The sequence below is a fragment of the Eulemur rufifrons genome, chromosome 1 (assembly GCF_041146395.1).
Source record: "Eulemur rufifrons isolate Redbay chromosome 1, OSU_ERuf_1, whole genome shotgun sequence".
In the NCBI taxonomy this organism is placed as follows: domain Eukaryota; kingdom Metazoa; phylum Chordata; class Mammalia; order Primates; family Lemuridae; genus Eulemur; species Eulemur rufifrons.
This window is the reverse complement of record NC_090983.1, coordinates 30,955,918-30,973,605: the sequence shown is the minus strand read 5'-3', so window position 1 is coordinate 30,973,605 and position 17,688 is coordinate 30,955,918. Positions and strand designations below refer to the sequence as shown.

Sequence of the window (17,688 nt, the reverse complement as noted above, 5' to 3'; positions counted from 1 at the left end):
GAACAAAATTTATGGTGAAGTTTGGGTGGAAGAATGGTGAAATTGTTCATGCTTTATGAAAAGTTTATGGAGGCAAATTCCCCAAAGAAATCAGCTGTTTAAAAATGGATAACTCATTGTAAGAAGGGACCAGACAATGTTGAAGATGAAGCCCACAGTGGCAGATCATTTGTGTCAATTTTTGAGGAAAAAATTCCTCTTGTTCATGCCCTAATTGAAGAGGACCAACAATTAACAGCACAAACAACAGCCAACACCACAGACATCTCAACTGGTTCAGCTTACACAATTCTGACTGAAAAATTTAAGTTGACCGAACTCTTTACTCAATGAGTGCCAAAACCACTGTGCCCAGATCAGCTGCAGACAAAAGCAGAGCTTTCAATGGAAATTTTAAACAAGTGGGGTCATGATCCTGAAGCACTTCACTAAAGAATTTTAACAGGACAGGAAACATGGTTTTACCAGTATGATCATGAAGACAAAGCACAATCAAAGCCATGGCTACCAAGGGGTGGAAGTGATCCAGTCAAAGCAAAAGTGGATCGGTCAAGAGCAAAGGTCATGGCAACGCTTGTTTTGATACTCAAGACATTTTGCTTGTTGACTTTCTGGAGGGCCAAAGAATGATAAAATCTGCTCATTATGAGAGTGTTTTGAGAAAGTTGTCCAAAGCTTTAGCAGAAAAATGCCTGGGAAAGCTTCACCAGGGAGTTTATCTCCACCACAACAATGCTCTTGTTCTCATCAAAAAACCTCTCATCAAACAAAACAAAAAAACCCCACTTTTGTAAGAGTTTCAATGGGAATCATTAGGCATCTACTTTACAGTTCTGATTTGGCTCCTTTTGACTTTTCTTTGTTTTCTGCCTTAAAAAATCTTTAAAGGGTGCCCATTCTTCCTCAGTTGATAATGTGAAAAAGATGGCATTGACACAGTTAAATTTCCAGGACTCTCAGTTCTTTAGGTATTGACTCAATGGCTGGTATCATAGCTTACAAAAGTATCTTGAACTTGATGGAGTTTATAATGAGAAATAAAGTTTCTATTTTTTATTTTTATTTTTTAATTCTATTTTTCCACAATTTTTTTTAAGTCCTCTCATATCTATGACTGCAGACAAGACTACTGGCCAAGTAACTGCTAGATATAACTTAGTTCACAATTAATGCTAGTATAATTTAAATGAAAAAATCAAATTATTTCCTTACCAGGGGCTGGTGGTTTTTCACCAAGCAAACAATCCTCATTGCTTCCTCACTCTCAGGGATATTGTCTGGCAGTGGAGGAAGAAGGGGTTCAAAATCTTTCTGTGCTACGGTGTCATGAGCACTGAGCAAGGCCTGGGCACAGGGAAGGAAAAGGCGAACAAATGTCACACACGGGACACACCCATATAGAAGATGGTGACTCAATGCTATGTCAGATACACAACAACAAACACCAACATGTACATGCCACGCACAGTTCTAAGCATTTTATATGGATTAATTCAACCTTTACAGTAATTCTGTGAGGAAGGTACATTTATTATCCCCAATTTACAGATAAGGAAATAAGGCATAGAGAGGTTAAGCAATGCATAATATACTTTAATTTCTGTTAAAATGTATTATTCTTGTTTCCTGGAAGCCCATGTAATCTGTGGTGCTCCTATAGAGTTTGAACTACAAAACAATTTTCATAATATTTTCTCTAATTAAGGCAGAATGAGGGGAAGTAGTCAAAACATGTTGCTGGTTTAATTTGTCAGGAACACCCAAGGGCCCATGTGGAACAGAATGAGAAAAAGTAGCTCCCTGGTTTAAGGTATGACCAAAGAGCTTCTTCTAATAGCTGTCTATGTTGACTTTTCATTTTATGGAATGAGGAAGCTGTCGTTCTACAGCCCTACCCAAGATTGGTAGACAGAATTTAGTTGGAACTGAGAGAAAATTCTCTAACTAGTGTGTGCTGTTGAGGATACTTGACAACTGACAGTTATCTTGTGAAGTAAAATTTTTGACTCATAAATTTCTGTGCTCCAAATGCAGGTATTCTTTTAAAGTTCTAATTTGTTGATAAATTTATCTCAAAATCTGTAAGTAGTAAGAGGTAAGTTTCTGTTCTACAATCAAACGTTCTTCAAATACCTCCTCACGGGGAAATCATCATTATACTCTATTCCAAATACCTTCATATACTTTATCTAAAACTTAAAATATTCCCAGGTTGGAAAGGAAGTATGGAGGTTATTCCTCTATAACTAGAAACTTTCCTGTTTATTTCCCCAGAATTTCAAAAGACAATGGCTTTGCGGGGGAAACAGGACATGGTGGAAAGTTCTGGATGTCTCCTCATAAATATGGCAGGCTTGGCTCCATGAGTGACAATACTGACCAAGTCACAACTGAGTCCCACATATTTAAGTACAGTCTGTTGATCACCCATGTATGGTAATAGAACATCTATTCAGAGAGCACATTTTCCATCACATTTATTTCTTCTTCCCAATTTTGTCTATGTGCCAGATGGGCATATCTTTTCTATTTTAGCAAACACTTGCCTTAAAGTGTGGAGCCTGGAGGGTTTGTCTCAGCTCCTGGATCTCAGGGGAAGTAGGGGTTTCACGTAATAGCTCCATTACCTGGTTCATGGATAAGAATACAGTATGAAAGTTTTTTTTCTCTTTTTCTCCTTTTTTTCTTTTTTCATTTTTCCATTTCAGATCCACTGAAATCACAGTATGAAATTTTTAAAAAATCTTTTTCACCTAGTTGCCTTGCCCAGGCTGAATAACATATATACTAACATAATATTGACCTCTAAAAAGCTGTTATTGAAGACTTCTTTTTCATCTTTAAAAGTCTAGGGTGACCATCCTTCCTTGTTCATTAAACTTTATTACAGCAAGTAAAATCCAAGACATGGGGTAGCTCTAAACCCCAATGCCCCAGTCCTGGCACATAGCTTTAGAGGAAGAACTAATTAATATGCACCAAGGCACTTTCCCTCTAGTGGCTCTAAAGTAGCTGTTTGCTAATGTCAGTGCTTTACAGGTTTATTAAGCTATCTGAATTTCTCTAGGTAAGTATTAATACCTGAGGAAGTCAGGTAGCTTAATCCTATGGGATGCTCCATTGTTTAAATAGGAAATCGGAATAATAATTTCTATTTCAGGGTGTATTATTTGATTAACAATTTTAATGTTTATTGCAAAAAATTACTAACCAGAATAAATTCTGATCACTCTGCTGTGGTTTAGGTAGACCTGCTTTCAGAAGACATAAGATCTCTCAAGACTTTAATCAGCCCCATGAATCTTTATTAGCTGAGCATAATTAGTCATCACATAGTCAAATGAAAACAGTATATAAGGCTTTACCTCCATTCACTAGAATTACAACTGAATAAAATACCCTGTGTGTGTTTTCCTATAGACAACTGAGAAAAATTTGAGTTGTTGATTACTGGAATTGACGGTAGAATTTTTTCTTTCTTTTTTTTCTATTTCTTTTAATATAGTAAAATGGATTGCATTTATTCATCCATCCAGCAAATGTTTATTGAACACCTACTTTGTGCTGGGCATTGTTAGGTGATGCAAAAACAGCAGTGATCAGGCAGACAAAAATCCCCATTCTCTTCCATATACAATGGAGTTTACATTCTAGTGAGGAGATACAGACAATAAATAAAATACATAAGTAAAATAAATAGTTTTGTTTGGTGGTGACAACAGTTAAGAAGAAAAATAAACCAGGGAAGGTGGCTAGGAGGGGATGCAAGTTTAGATAAGTGACCAGGGAATGTCTCACTGAGAAGATGATGTCTGAGCGGAGACTGGAAGGACACGAGGAAGCAAATCATGTGGCTACATAGGTGAGAGCATTCCTGACATGGGGAGTAGAAAGTGCAAAGGGCCTGCGGCAGGAGCATGTCTGATAAATTTAAACAACCACAAAGGGCCAATATGGCTGAAGCAGTTGAACAGGGAGAGCACTGAGTGTGAAGTCAAAGAGGCAACGGTGGCTCGATTATGGTCAGCTGAGAAAGAACTTTGTTATTTACTCTGAGATGGGAAGTTAGTAGAAGGGTCTGAACAGAGAGGTGACATGACTTAACTTGCTTTTAAAGGATCTCTTTGGCTGCTGTGTTGGGAATGACTACAAGAGTAGAAGCAGGAGACCAGGTAGAAGGCTACACTGCAATTACCTGTGTAAGAGACAATGATGGTTCACCGTAGGTGGAACAGGAGTGTGAGATTCTGGGTATATTTTGAAAGTAGAGCTGACAGGATTTGCCATCACAGTGGGTGTGAGGTATGAGAAAAAGAGAGAATCGGCCGGGCGCGGTGGCTCACGCCTGTAATCCTAGCACTCTGGGAGGCCGAGGCAGGTGGATCGCTTGAGGTCAGGAGTTTGAGACCAGCCTGAGCAAGAGCGAGACCCTGTCTCTGCTAAAAATAGAAAGAAATTATCTGGCCAACTAAAATATATATATAGAAAAAAATTAGCCAGGCATAGTGGCGCATGCCTGTAGTCCCAGCTACTCGGGAGGCTGAGGCAGAAGGATTGCTTGAGCCCAGGAGTTTGAGGTTGCTGTGAGCTAGGCTGACGCCATGGCACTCATTCTAGCCCGGGCAACAGAGCGAGACTCTGTCTCAAAAAAAAAAAAAAAAAGAAAAGAAAAAGAGAGAATCAAAGATGGCCCCACAGATTGTGGCCTGAGCACAGAACAGAGGTGCCATTCCTGAATAGAAAAGGCCGCAAGAGAGTGGGGTGGGGTGGATGGGCAGTGGGGAAGCCCAGGCACTCAGTCTGGGACATGTGAATTTGATGAGCCCATTCAGCATCCACATAAGATGGAGAGGAAGCAGTTGGATATTTGAGAATGGAATTCAGGGAAAGGGTTCAGGCTAGAGATAGAAATTGGAGAATAGTTTCCATAACATTACCCTATTTACATAAATTGCACCCAAGGTTTAGGAAAAAAAGAGAGATGGACACATGCTAAAAGTGTGGGGATTTTTGTTTTAAGTTGGGGAGATAGATGGCCAATTTTCTTCCTTATGTTAAGGTTCAATTAAAAACACTTATTAGATGCACAATCATCAATCAAAGTTTTCCATGAGATCCTTTAATTCATTCAAACTAACACTACAGGTAAAACGGCATCACATCAGAGCTCTGCTATTCCATGGGGTAAAGTCTCCTTACCTCACAGGATAACACCTGTGCATGAGGTGTGGCGGGAACTAGCTTCTTTTCTTTAAATTCCTGGAGGCAGTCATACACCTGCAGAAGGGTGCGGGCAGGAGAATTGGTATTGATAACATGACTGTGAACATTTTGGATTTAAGGCTCTCATAGAGAAGAAACAGCCTGGGCAACTGTACCGACAGCTGAATAGCATGTGTGCTGGTCTTTAATAATATGTGCATCGCTAGTTGCCAAAGAGAAATGAACTTGAGTTTGGTGGCTCCAGTACTTGAAAGGGTTAATTATTGGCTGCCACTGGGAAATTGATCTTCTCCAAGCAGTTTCATTGATAAAAAGAAATGCAAACTTTACTTTTGCTAGACTGAGTGAGGGTAGGGTTTCCAGGGCTGAGACCCATAGGGATTTGTAGATGATGCACAGTCTTCTCAAGGGAGGGGCTCTTTGGGATCAGAGTCCTGCGCTGGGCAACCGCAGAGAGCATGAGCTGCATGGCTCAGTGTCCCACAGAGGTTCTGAATACCAGGCTGGGCACACTATATATGCTTCTCTGTACTCTGCTCCCTGGGGCTGTTTGTTTCCCATTCCTCTTTTAATTCTCCAGTACAAATTCATTTATAAAAGTTCCAACTTTGCTGACCCTTAGGAATTTTTTTCTATACCATGATCTAGGGTTGGGCTGAGTACACCAAAGCCTGCCTGGTGATGCAGGGCAACTCTTAATCTTATTTTAGGTAACAGTTTCTCTTACAGAAATAAGACCCAAGGGGCCAGCTCAGCCCAGCCTTTCCACCCAGATCTGTGAAGACATAGCTTCCCTGCTCCACCTCAGGGCCAGTGCTCAAGTTTACCTGCAAGTGATGAAAGCTGATTGAATGATGCAAGGAGCGCAAACTACCAACAGCCTACCAGTGGTGATGGAGGCAATACCCACGATGAAATTAAAACTGTTGGCCGGGCGTGGTGGCTCACGCCTGTAATCCTAGCACTCTGGGAGGCCGAGGTGGGCGGATCGTTTGAGCTCAGGAGTTCGAGACCAGCCTGAGCAAGAGCGAGACCCCACCTCTACTAAAAATAGAAAGAAATTATATGGACAGCTAAAAATATATATAGAAAAAAAAATTAGCCGGGCATGGTGGTGCATGCCTGTAGTCCCAGCTACTTGGGAGGCTGAGACAGGAGGATCGCTTGAGCTCAGGAGTTTGAGGTTGCTGTGAGCTAGGCTGACGCCACGGCACTCACTCTAGCCTGGGCAACAGAGTGAGACTCTGTCTCAAAAAAAAAAGGCCGGGCGCGGTGGCTCACGCCTGTAATCCTAGCACTCTGGGAGGCCGAGGCGGGTGGATCGCTCGAGGTCTGGAGTTCGAGACCAGCCTGAGCGAGACCCCGTCTCTACTAAAAATAGAAAGACATTATATGGACAACTAAAAATCTATATAGAAAAAATTAGCCGGGCATGGTGGTGCATGCCTGTAGTCCCAGCTACTCGGGAGGCTGAGGCAGTAGGATCGCTTAAGCCGAGGAGTCTGAGGTTGCTGTGAGCTAAGCTGACGCCACGGCACTCACTCTAGCCTGGGCAACAAAGTGAGACTCTGTCTCAACAAAAAAAAAAAAAAAAAAAAAAAAAAACTGTCTTAGCTAATCCCAGGGGGAAAATGCCTAATAGAAATCTGATGTTTTAAAACAGGTGGTGTGAGGAGTACTTCTTTGTTCATGCTAAAGATGCTGCCATTTTTATTTAAAGGATATAATTCTTTTTGTTTTCTTTTTTTTTTTTGCAGCAACTTGGATGGAATAAAGGATATAATGTTCACATGCATCTTAAGACTGACCACATTTCACATTTAAGTGAAAACATACCTATATCTCAAAAAATAACTTCAAAAAGATCTTTCTTAATAATATTTATTCAGAACAACAAAATTATAGAATTAGTATTCATTATCTACTATCTCATAGATGTTATTGCAGAGTGTATAAAATTTTAGCCAAATTGAAAAAGAAGAAACTTCAGAGTAAGAAAATTTTAACGTTCCTAAATAGAACCATATATATCTCGCTTTCTGATTTTAACAAACAAATGGGAATAATTTTTGAAGCATTATTATTTGTCCAGAGCGGGCCTCAAGGACAAAGAGTTGTAGCCAGCTGATGAGGTGCTGCCGATGGCCAGGGTGGTGGCTGTTTGTGATCCTAGGGGGTCTCTGCAAGAAGAGTTGAGGGGAGAAAGAAAGGAGCTACCATATTTTTCTCCACTCAAGTTAATTCTTTCATAAGCTACGAAGTTTGTGTAGCTCTTCTCTGAGGACTGCCTTCTAAAAACTTTTTCTGAGTTGAAATTTCCTGCCAATTGACAAGTGACGCCGTTGGGTAAGCAGTTGCTCTGGTCTGAATGTGTGTGTACTCCCAAAATTCATATGTGAAACTCCTCACCCCCAAGGTGATGCTAATAGGAGGTGGGGGCCTTTGGAAGGTAATCAGGTCATAAGGGCTATGCCCTCATGAATGGAATTAGTGCCCTTATGAAAGAGACCCCAGCAGCTCACTAGCCCCTTCCACTATGTGAGGACACAGCAAGAAGGTACCATCTATGAACCAGAGAGGGAACACTCACCAGACACTGAATCTGCTGGCAACTTGATCTTGAACTTCCCAGCCTCCAGAAGTGTGAGAAATAAATTTCTGTTGTACATACACTGGGCATTTTGTAAAGCAGCCTGAATGAACTAAGACAGTAGTTTTCTGCCCCCTGCAATAAGCAAAAGCTTCCAAGCAATGGGGCGCTCACCTTTAGCAGAGCCTGCAGCCACGGGGAATGGAGGAGATCATATAAGAGACACACTCCATTCACATCTCGGCTGTAGAACAGACTCAACTCTTGCAGCACAAGCCTCAGGATTTGGGAGAGGCCTAGGAAAGGGAGAGAACAGAAAGGAGGTGGCACGTGCAGGTGGAAAGGAAAGCAGCTGTAAATGTGAAAGCCAAGTCAGACAGCTGGGGCACGCCATGGGGTCTTATGAGGAATGAAAATAACAGTGGATTTACAGCCAAAAGATCTGGCTTCAAGTCCTGTTCCATCACTTCTGTGTGAACTTCAGAAAGTCATGTAACTATCTGAAACCAGTTTCCTTATGGCAAAATGAGAATGTGCTAGCTTTCTCATAGGGTTGTTAATATCACATGAGATAACAGATCATAAAATACAGATGTAAGATATGAGAGTAATATGATTGCTTTCCCCTCCCCCATCTTGACACCCTGTGGATTATCCCCAAATTATCTAGTTTTGTCTGGATCTTCTTTCTCTAGTTCAAACACAGAGTCATTTGTTTTTAACCTTTTCTAAGAATGCTTACTGAAAGTGCTACTGAAAAAACTCTAACTCCCAATAGGTTTTTAATACAAATCTCAGTATTCTCTTGATTTAAGAGACTAAACAGATTTTAGTGAATGCTTTTTTTTGGGCAGTTTTTCATAGTATTATAGTGATGTTTTGAATGTGAACAAGAAGTTCTAATTTTACATAATACCTTGTGCGGTAGGGGAAAAAATTGTTCTGAATCAACTGTGTCAATTTCTTTCCTTCCTGTCTTGAAATTTGTTCTTGAACTTATCGCTTGTAGTGCAATCAAAAGTGTACAAGTTCCTTGTAGGGATCACAGTAAATCTATTGGAATTTCTGCCTATTCATTTGCTTGCATATTTAGAGTGATATTATAAAGCATTTCTGGTCTAAAAAAGGAACCCTGGCAATACATACCATTCTCCGGATTGGTGGCCGTAGAAAGCTTCATGTCCTTCTTGTCTGGCGGATCTGCTCCTTTGTCTGACTGTATCATTCTCCCTGCCCGAGTTTCCAAAAGGAATTCAGGACTAGGAAACACATCAATAAACAGCACATAACTCACTCAGTTACACTGGCCACACACTTCCCAGCGCACTGGAATATATTTTCAACAGCATTTATTAAGCCAGGCTCTGTGCTACATGCTGGGAAACACAGTCTTCCCCGTGGTGCTTACTTTCTACATTAGCCATCACCAGCCGTGTGAAAGAGAAAACTATAAATACTATTTCATAAAACTTTCCCTCACCCCTCTATTTTTAACAAATGACAAATAATGTTATATTTATCTATTTTCCACCTCTTTGCCCAGTTGATTTTACCCATCAGAGCTCAGAAGAATCTTCCCTGGTCTAACTCTACTCAGGTGCCCTATTCCCACTCATTGCACATCAGAATTCTTCATTAGAAGAACTAGCTGATCACAATTGCAAGAGTTATGGGTTACTAGTGAGGCATTCTCTGAGAATTTAGAGACAACATAAAAACAATCTGTTTTTTTCTAGATAATTTTCCTGTCTGAATCCCATAATCTATCTAGATTCTAGGTAGTTGTTCTTAACCCTGTCAGATTCAATACCAGTCTTTAACAACTAATTTGAAAGGCCTATTTTAATCTTTATTTTCTATATTGCTTTAGGTAGGTTTAGTTTCAAGAAATAGAAACCCAAAAGAGCAGTGGCTTAGATTAGAAGTTCATATTTTGCTCACATGAAAGTTCAGAGGCAGAGGCAATCCAGGGCTGGTAGAGCAGCCTTGCTGTATGATGTCCTCAGGGAACAGGGTCCTTCCAGCTCACTGTTCCTTCCAGCTCCCTGGGTGTGGGTGGCATGGTTCTCATCTACCTACTCCAAGATGGTTGCTGGAGCTCCAGCCATCACTTCTACATTTCAACCAGCAGGATAGGGGAATGGATTAAGAAAACAAGAGCAAGGGGAATATGTCCACTGCTCTTTAAGGAACTTTCCCAGTTGTCCTACCAATACATTGAGGAATCACCTTATGCCCTATATATCTTTCAAATGTCCTGCTGAACTCTCATGTCATTGAAAAATATATGTATTAATAATTATCTGAACCTAGAACCCAGCTTTTCTTTATATATAAACCCAAAATATTTTTGCACAGGGTTAATACTCAATGAATTTAATGGAATGCTACCACCATAATTGAATACATTTACTTTGTTTTGCTTTAAACTTTACCACGTTGCTCACCAATTTGGAAAATCATGTCATTAATGGTAATGCTGCTTGTGGTATTTAGGGAATCACTATAACACACCACTATCAAGCTGTACCTGCATTCAAAGCTGCTACATCCCTGGTAGATTTTTATATAGGTTCACACATATATTAGTTCATTATATCTTTTGGTGTAGTGATGTTCCATGTTTACATATTGAATTATATTACACCATGTTGTATTATCAACTTCATTTCTTTAATTTGTCCTTTTTGTTATTACTAGAGCATTATATGGATTTAAAAAAAAATTATGTGTAGTTAAGTGTCTTAGTTTGGGTTCCTCCAGGATCAGATGCAGAGCAAGGACTCTAGGGCAAGTAATTTATTTGGAAAGTGATCCCAGGAAATACCAGTAGGGCAGCAGGGCGTGGAGGCAGGGAAGGGGAAAAAGCCCGTAGTAATAGGTGTGTTATCAAGTAACCACTATGTGCAACTGGAGCTTAATTCCATGGGGGAACAAGGGACAAGGGAGTGGGGGTATTTATGCACCAATGTGGCCAAGAAAGCATTACTTCTGGCTCTTCCAGCCTGCTACATTTATACTCTTAGGTAGCAAGTTCAGGTGCTGCAGTTGGAAGTGGGCCCAGAGCGCACCAAAACAGGACCAAGGAGATATGGGTAGGGCACCAACATTTGTTATAGTAGGACAATAAAGAATAAATTACAATCCTTTTTAAAAAAAAGAAATATTTCAAATTAGTTGTTAAAGACTGGGCTATTGAATCTGATAGGGTTGATAACAGCCTAGAATCTAGACAGATTATGGGGTTGAGCTGGGAAGGCTTTCTAAAAGAAAAAAAAATCATTATTATATAGTCTCTAAATTCTAAGGCAGTAAGAAGAGCAACACAGAAAGCTTCCACAATTTTAGACAACTTTCCCATACACATAGTTTTCTAGTCACACTGAAGAAATTTGCTAGATTCTACCAAAACTTGACATCATTATGCTTTTCTTTTGCCTTGCCTCACCACTACCCGCCCTGCCCGGCCCCAGGGAGTCAGGTTGAACCATGCCTTTCCCTGTGCTCTGCTTTTTGAGCCTCTGTTGAATCATTTAGCACAACAGTTGTATATGTAACTCATCTTCCTCCCTAGAGGAAGGGAACTGAAAAGGGAGAGGGAGTGCCTGCCAGACAGACAGAAGTCAGAGCAGACAGATAAGGCTGACACCCTGGGTGACTCTTAAAATCTGATACCCTTGGGCATGTCACAAATCACATGTCCTTGGTGAAGCAGAGCAGATTTAACAAGCTGTTGTTTGCACATCATAAGGTGGACCAATTTCTTCCATATTCAATGCTCAAATGGTGGTGTGCTGAACGAGGCCTTCCCATTCAGCAGACGGGGGCACTAGAAACTGGGTTTCTGAGATGAACTTACTGTGAGGGAGCTTTACAGATAGACTGTGCTTCATAGACAGGCAATGGTTTTTATAATGAATTTAATTATTAAAATAACTTCTAATAAATCTACAGCCAACTTCAGGGCTAACTGGATAACTAATTCATATATTCAAAAAGGCTCAGTTTGACCAAAACTTTCTCAGCCATACAGGCAAAAACAGTAAATTTCATCTCCACAACTTAGGTAGGTGAATTTTAAAAGTTGTGCTTGCCTGCTCATCCTCAGGTTTTTGTGACAAATTTACTACAGACTGGTTATTCTGACTTTAACGCCCTTTCCTATCAAACTTTAAAACAGGGGGACTGAAGGGGAGCTTTGAGATGATCAAACGAAGCACTATCATTTTACAGATAAGGAATGTGATATTCAAAGAGGTATTCAATAGCGTTATCAAGTAGTAAAATCAAAAGTTTTCCTTTTTTGTTTCCTTAGTTCTGAAAGATGCTAGTGCCTAGCAAAAGATTGTGTCATCTTTGCTTTGCCTTCTTTTTCATGACTTCTGTAGCAACCTTTTCAGTTAAGACTTACCTATTTCTACCATCTTCAGAACGAGAATTCTTGATTGAGACTACAAGTAAATACGCAACGACATGCAATTCTGGACTGATTAAGTAACACAGGAAGGATGGCCAGTTTTCATCATTGACTTAGAAACTGCATTACTGACTCCTAAGGAATTTGTCATATTACTTTAAAAATCAGTATGTCCATTAGCTTCTTAAAATGTACTGATTAATATTAAAAGCCAAAATCCCCTACCCCTATTATGCTTTTCAAAATGCTTTTTACTAAACAAACTCTGAAGAAGCACTTGAAAACTTCATGATGAGAAATGGTCCATATAAAAAGGCTGGCTTCCTCTGGGTCAAATTGCTGTTCATTAGGACTGGGACAAATGCCCAGTTTTAGTCAATCTTCATGACAACTCATTATTCCATACAGAAGGAATGGCTTCTCAAAGCAAAACCTGCTCTTTTGAAATCATAAAATTCTCCATATAATTTGAGTAACAATGAAACTAAACCATTTGAATCAGATTATTCAGAATTATATCTTTAGCTATTAAAAACTGACAGATGAGCTAGACAGTTATAAGTGATATCTTCTGGTAACCTAGGATTATTTGGCAGGGTCTCTTACCTGCAAGACCGTTAACATGCAATGTTGCTCCTATCCAGACAAAAACTTCAGTAGAAAACACAAGTAGGTTGTTAGCTGCCAAAGTCACCTCACTGCTCCAGATAAAATCTCTGCACATCCTCTTTGATTTAATCCACAGATGCCTAACCCCATCTAACCACTAAATTACTCACAAGCCTTCCCTAACACAAATCTTCTTAAGTATTGCTTGCACTGAAAGTCTAATTTATATCATTTTCCACCTTCATTCTAGCATTTTCTCTCTCAGGTTAACAGCACATAGTTAACACTAAAAAAACACTAGTATTTTTTATTATTTCAGGATAACAGACACCCCACAACAGAAGACAGTATTTTGAATGAAAGGAAAAACTGTAGAGCTACCTGAAGTAAGCCAATAACCTATTAACCTTATTAATTTTCTCATGTTATGGTGAGAAAATAGAAGACTCTTCAACCAATAATAATTAGGCCCATCAAAAACAGTTCCTTTTGGTCAGTCCCCTACCAAGCCACTGTTCTGAACTTAACAAGTAGCCCATTCTCTATCTCAGATTGGAGCTATTTCTTTATTTGAAAACTTTACATTGCAGGAGCAGCCAGCAGGAAGAACATTTGTAATATGTCACAGAAAGAACATGAGAAAGGGTACTGCTGACAGTAAGGCAAAAGGTGAAGACCAAAAGGCAATTATTAGGTTCATCAGCCTTTTTAACCCAAATTAAACACTTGGCTTTCCTTATAGCTCCATTGTAGATAAAAACACAAGCTGGGAATGTAACGCCTTTGTGTTTTGAGCACAGCATGTTTTACCAAAAGCATTTAATTTTAACAAAGCTTTCATTATTAACTCATTTTTTACCTTTAGAACTTTCAGTGCATAACCCAGCTATGAAGTGGCATAGCTCTGCCTCTGGCAGCTATAATGGAAAAGAACACTGGAATTAGAGTAGGGAAGTTCTAGGCTGGAGTCCTAACTCTGGCAGTGAGCAAATCACAGCCACCCCTTTCCTGCAAAATGGGGAGAAATGGGGATAATACTTACCTCCTAGGGCTGATGTGAGCATTCATTATCCATGTGAAAGATGTCTGTAAACTGCTGCATGAGTGCTAGGTATTTCTATTTACAGACACTGGCCTGGAGATTCAGGGTTTTTCCACAAGAGAGTTGAAAAATTTGTAATTTTAATATGCTATCTATAAAGTATAAATACAGCATGAAGAATCTAAAATAACTGGACAGTTTAAGACTCCAGTAAAAGGATGAATTATAACATGTTTTTTTTAGAACTGAGATGGCCTACTGTTGTTGGAGAATTTCTCAGTGGGTCTGTTTGTCTCAAGCAAAGTTTTTCTTTGTCCATTTACATATACTATCCCTGTCTCTCTCACTCTTTCTCTCAAGGAGTTAGGTGTTCAGTAAATTTGTCTTTACCAGCCAAATGTGGTTGTGTGTTTTTTCAGAAAGTTGAAACAACCCCCAATGGAAATGCAAATTGTTTAACATAAACTAATCTTTAAGTTGTGGTCTCTTTCCAACAATGGGTAGGCACATTCTGGTAGAAGGCAGCAAGAAGATGGAAAGGCCTCTTGAGAAAACATTACACCTGTGAGATGATTAACATCTAATATTTCTAACCAGAATTTTGAGAGAGAGAAACTAGTAACTACCAAAATATACCTTTTATTCAAAGAAATTATTTAGATTTCTTTTAAGACCCTTGTCCTTGGTTATTAGGGTCAGAAAGTTAATTTGTTCTTTGCCAGTAAAGGTATATAATTATCAGTTTGTTTATTTTAAAGTGAAGGATCTCTAAAACCCCAGAGGGACCTCTGAAGCCAAGACAAAGAGGCATGGACTACAATCTGAGCAAAAGAAATACTACACCTGGGTCCTTTAATTTTTAGGCTCCCCTGTGTCACTTCTGCTACAATCATAAAACAAACTCATAAAGATGAATGTCATTTATTATGAAAATTGCTGTTACATTACAGCCAACATTCCAAAACAGTATTTTAATAAACACTTGTCTTGATTATAAAGTGAAACCATGATCCTTTTCAAAAGTAATTAACATTTGCTGGGTCATTTAACATAAACCAGGACACTCCGTTTGCTCACCACGGTGTGCAGGAGATGAGATGAGGAAGAGCACCTACATTATTCAAAACAACTACTAGTGTTACTAATACAGTGTAAACCAACAACTTAAAATAGGACATTTTTAAAAAAGCAAAAAGCAAAACATTAAAATGGTGAGGTGCCATAATACTTTTGAGATGGAAAAAGCCAAAGCTTGTTTCCTTTTTCTTCCCATCTGTGAGTTCAGTGCGAGGTATAGGGAAGAACCACAACACCAGGTTGGGGATCGATGCAGTTCTTTGCTTCCATAGTTTCCAATCTTTCATCCTGTTTCAAAACACAGCCTGCATGCAAAAGCTCCTCAGGCTCTCATTCACAGACCGCAGAATACAGACAGCATTTGCACATGGACAAATGAGGTTCCCAAGCAGCTCAGAGTCAGTGTTTGAATTCCAGTGTATTCATTCTCTGTAGCATAGTCAGGAAACCAAAACCAAAATTCCTATGATCTTAATCAGGAGGCAGAAAACTCCCATTTGGATGTTCCATGGTTGGGGGGCAGGATATGATAGTCACTGCATAGAACCTCTCTCATTATGGAAAAGCTTAGAAAAAGTTAAAACTGCAGTTTAAAAGTTCCTCTTTCCCCTTCCTCAGCAAAGAAGCATGATGCACACATGATTGGAAGGGATTTAGGAAGGCAGAGTGTGGCCACTATAGCTTCAAGTACAATATGGTTCTTGCAAAGGGTTCTGGGGTAACTAACTGCAGATGGATTTAGGCAAACCAGAAACTCAAAAATATTCATCAACTTCTTTAATGTAAGAAGTATCTATACTGGGAATTTTCTTACAACTTCAGGTAGCTGACACATCCTTTACTATAGGAAGGGATCTCTTCTTTTTCCAAATAGTAGATGTATGATATTTTTGGAACTTAACATAGGCCAAGGGCTAGTCTAATTTGAGTTCTACTTCCTTTTCAATTCTCCCTTTAAACTCTACAGTCTTTTTTTCTGGGCTCAGGGCTCTCATTAGTAAGGCTCAGAAATAACAACCAAAATAACATAAAGCCCGCTCCAATTTCAACACCATTCTATTTTGCCACTATAGGAAGACTCCAGATGGTGATATAACTCTGTAGTAGATAATCCAGTTTTCAGGCTGTTATGTAGCCTAGTTAAGCTTTTCACGCTGGATCTGGTAGTAACATGCCTGGAAAAAAGTTCAAAACAATTTTAAATTTGCTTTTAAAGAAATTACATGAACAGAGCAATTCATACGGGGTTAAAGAAAGAGAATCCCTTATTAATAAATTCAGTTGATGGCCCAACAAATTTAGTTGCTTTTACTTTTCCCTGTTCCCTTCTAGTTCCTCTATCTAATGGCTACTTTTTTTTTTTTGCTTAGTTATAATTACTACAGATAAAATTTTGTTCATTTTTCCTCTAAAAAAAAATATTTTTACAAGCTGAATGATATTCTTCATCAAGTAGGAATACCATAATTTGCCACTATTCATTGGGCATTTAGAGTATGCTGATCATTAAAAGGTACATTAGAACAAGTGTAATCAGAACCACCTACTATGATTAATAAATATAAAGATTAAGCATCATTACAGACCAATTGAGTCATAATTTCTAGGGATACATTTGTAAGAAGTACCCTCAGTGATTCTGATAGTATACAGGTTTGGGAATTACTCATACTATGAATACCACATCCAGATAATATAACTTTTTCCATTCTTTAATTGCTTAGGATAAATCCCCAGGAGCAGAACTACTGAGTCAAACTCTACAAACTTTTTTTTTGAGACCAGGGTCTTGCTTTGTCACCCAAGCTGGAGTGCAGTGGCACGATCATAGCTCACTGCAACCCCGAACTCGTGACCCCAAGTAATCCTCCTGCCTCAGCCACCCGAAAAGCTGGGACAGCAGATGCACACCACTGCACCTGGCTAGTTTTTAAATTTTCTGTAGTGACGAGGTCTTGCTATGTTGCCCAGGTTGGTCTCAAACTCCTGACCTCAAGCAATCCTTCTGCCTGAGCTTCCCAAAGTGCTGGGATTACAAGTGTGAGCCACCATGCCCAGCCTCCACAAACATTTTTGATGTTGTCTATATCTATATGTTAATAACAATTGCTTTACAAAAGGGTGATGGCTATTATCCTACCAGCACAGAGTATAACAATATTAATAATAATGTGCTCTTCCTCCTCCTCCCCCTCTTCCTCTTCCTCTTTCTCCTCTTACAAAAAAAAAAAAAATAGCAATGTTAATGGCATTTTAGTTGAAAAGTTTAAAAACTTAACCCAAGCTAGCACTGAGTATAATTTTAAAACATTTTTGCTAATTTAGCAGGCACAAAAATGGTACTTTGTTTTATCTGCAGTACTATGATTTTCAGTGAGGTTGAGCAGTTTTCTACATGTAATTCAGTTTCTTCCTTGGTGATCTGTTTAGAGATACTCTTCATATAACATAAACACTAATAATCTAAGTCATTTGTGGCCAATATTTTTCTCAGTTTCCTCCCCTTTTCAGTTTATTTAATGGAAATGTGCTCCCCCTCCTCCTTCCTCCTCTACCTCTTCCTCATTCTCCTCTTACAAAAAAAAAAAAAAAAAAAAAAAAATAGAAATGTTAATGGTATTTTAGTTGAAAAGTTTAAAAAGTTAACCCAAGCCAGAAACCTGCCATTAAATTCTAGGTTTTTTAGTCACTGTAATATACCTGTCTTTCCTTCTCTCTTCGTTTCTCTAT

At 39.2% G+C, this 17,688-nt stretch overlaps 2 protein-coding genes across 3 annotated transcripts in view; both read right to left on the bottom strand.

The window, feature by feature from the left end:
- MPP4 (MAGUK p55 scaffold protein 4) overlaps window positions 1-9,038 on the bottom strand; it is a 38,197-nt gene extending 29,159 nt beyond the window's left edge. The window contains exons 1-5 of the mRNA XM_069468700.1: window positions 8,960-9,038; window positions 7,988-8,109; window positions 5,200-5,277; window positions 2,547-2,627; window positions 1,213-1,344 (exon numbers count right to left, since the gene is read on the bottom strand). Of these exons, the coding sequence (XP_069324801.1) occupies window positions 1,213-1,344; window positions 2,547-2,627; window positions 5,200-5,277; window positions 7,988-8,109; window positions 8,960-9,038 (492 nt within the window). The remainder of the gene's footprint in view (window positions 1-1,212; window positions 1,345-2,546; window positions 2,628-5,199; window positions 5,278-7,987; window positions 8,110-8,959) is intronic.
- Window positions 9,039-14,504: 5,466 nt separating this feature from the next.
- Window positions 14,505-17,688, bottom strand: part of ALS2 (alsin Rho guanine nucleotide exchange factor ALS2) — a 74,686-nt gene continuing 71,502 nt past the window's right edge. For both annotated transcript variants that reach the window (XM_069484942.1, XM_069485038.1), the window contains exon 34: window positions 14,505-16,133. In XM_069484942.1, the coding sequence (XP_069341043.1) occupies window positions 16,095-16,133 (39 nt within the window). In that variant the 3' untranslated portion in view covers window positions 14,505-16,094. The remainder of the gene's footprint in view (window positions 16,134-17,688) is intronic.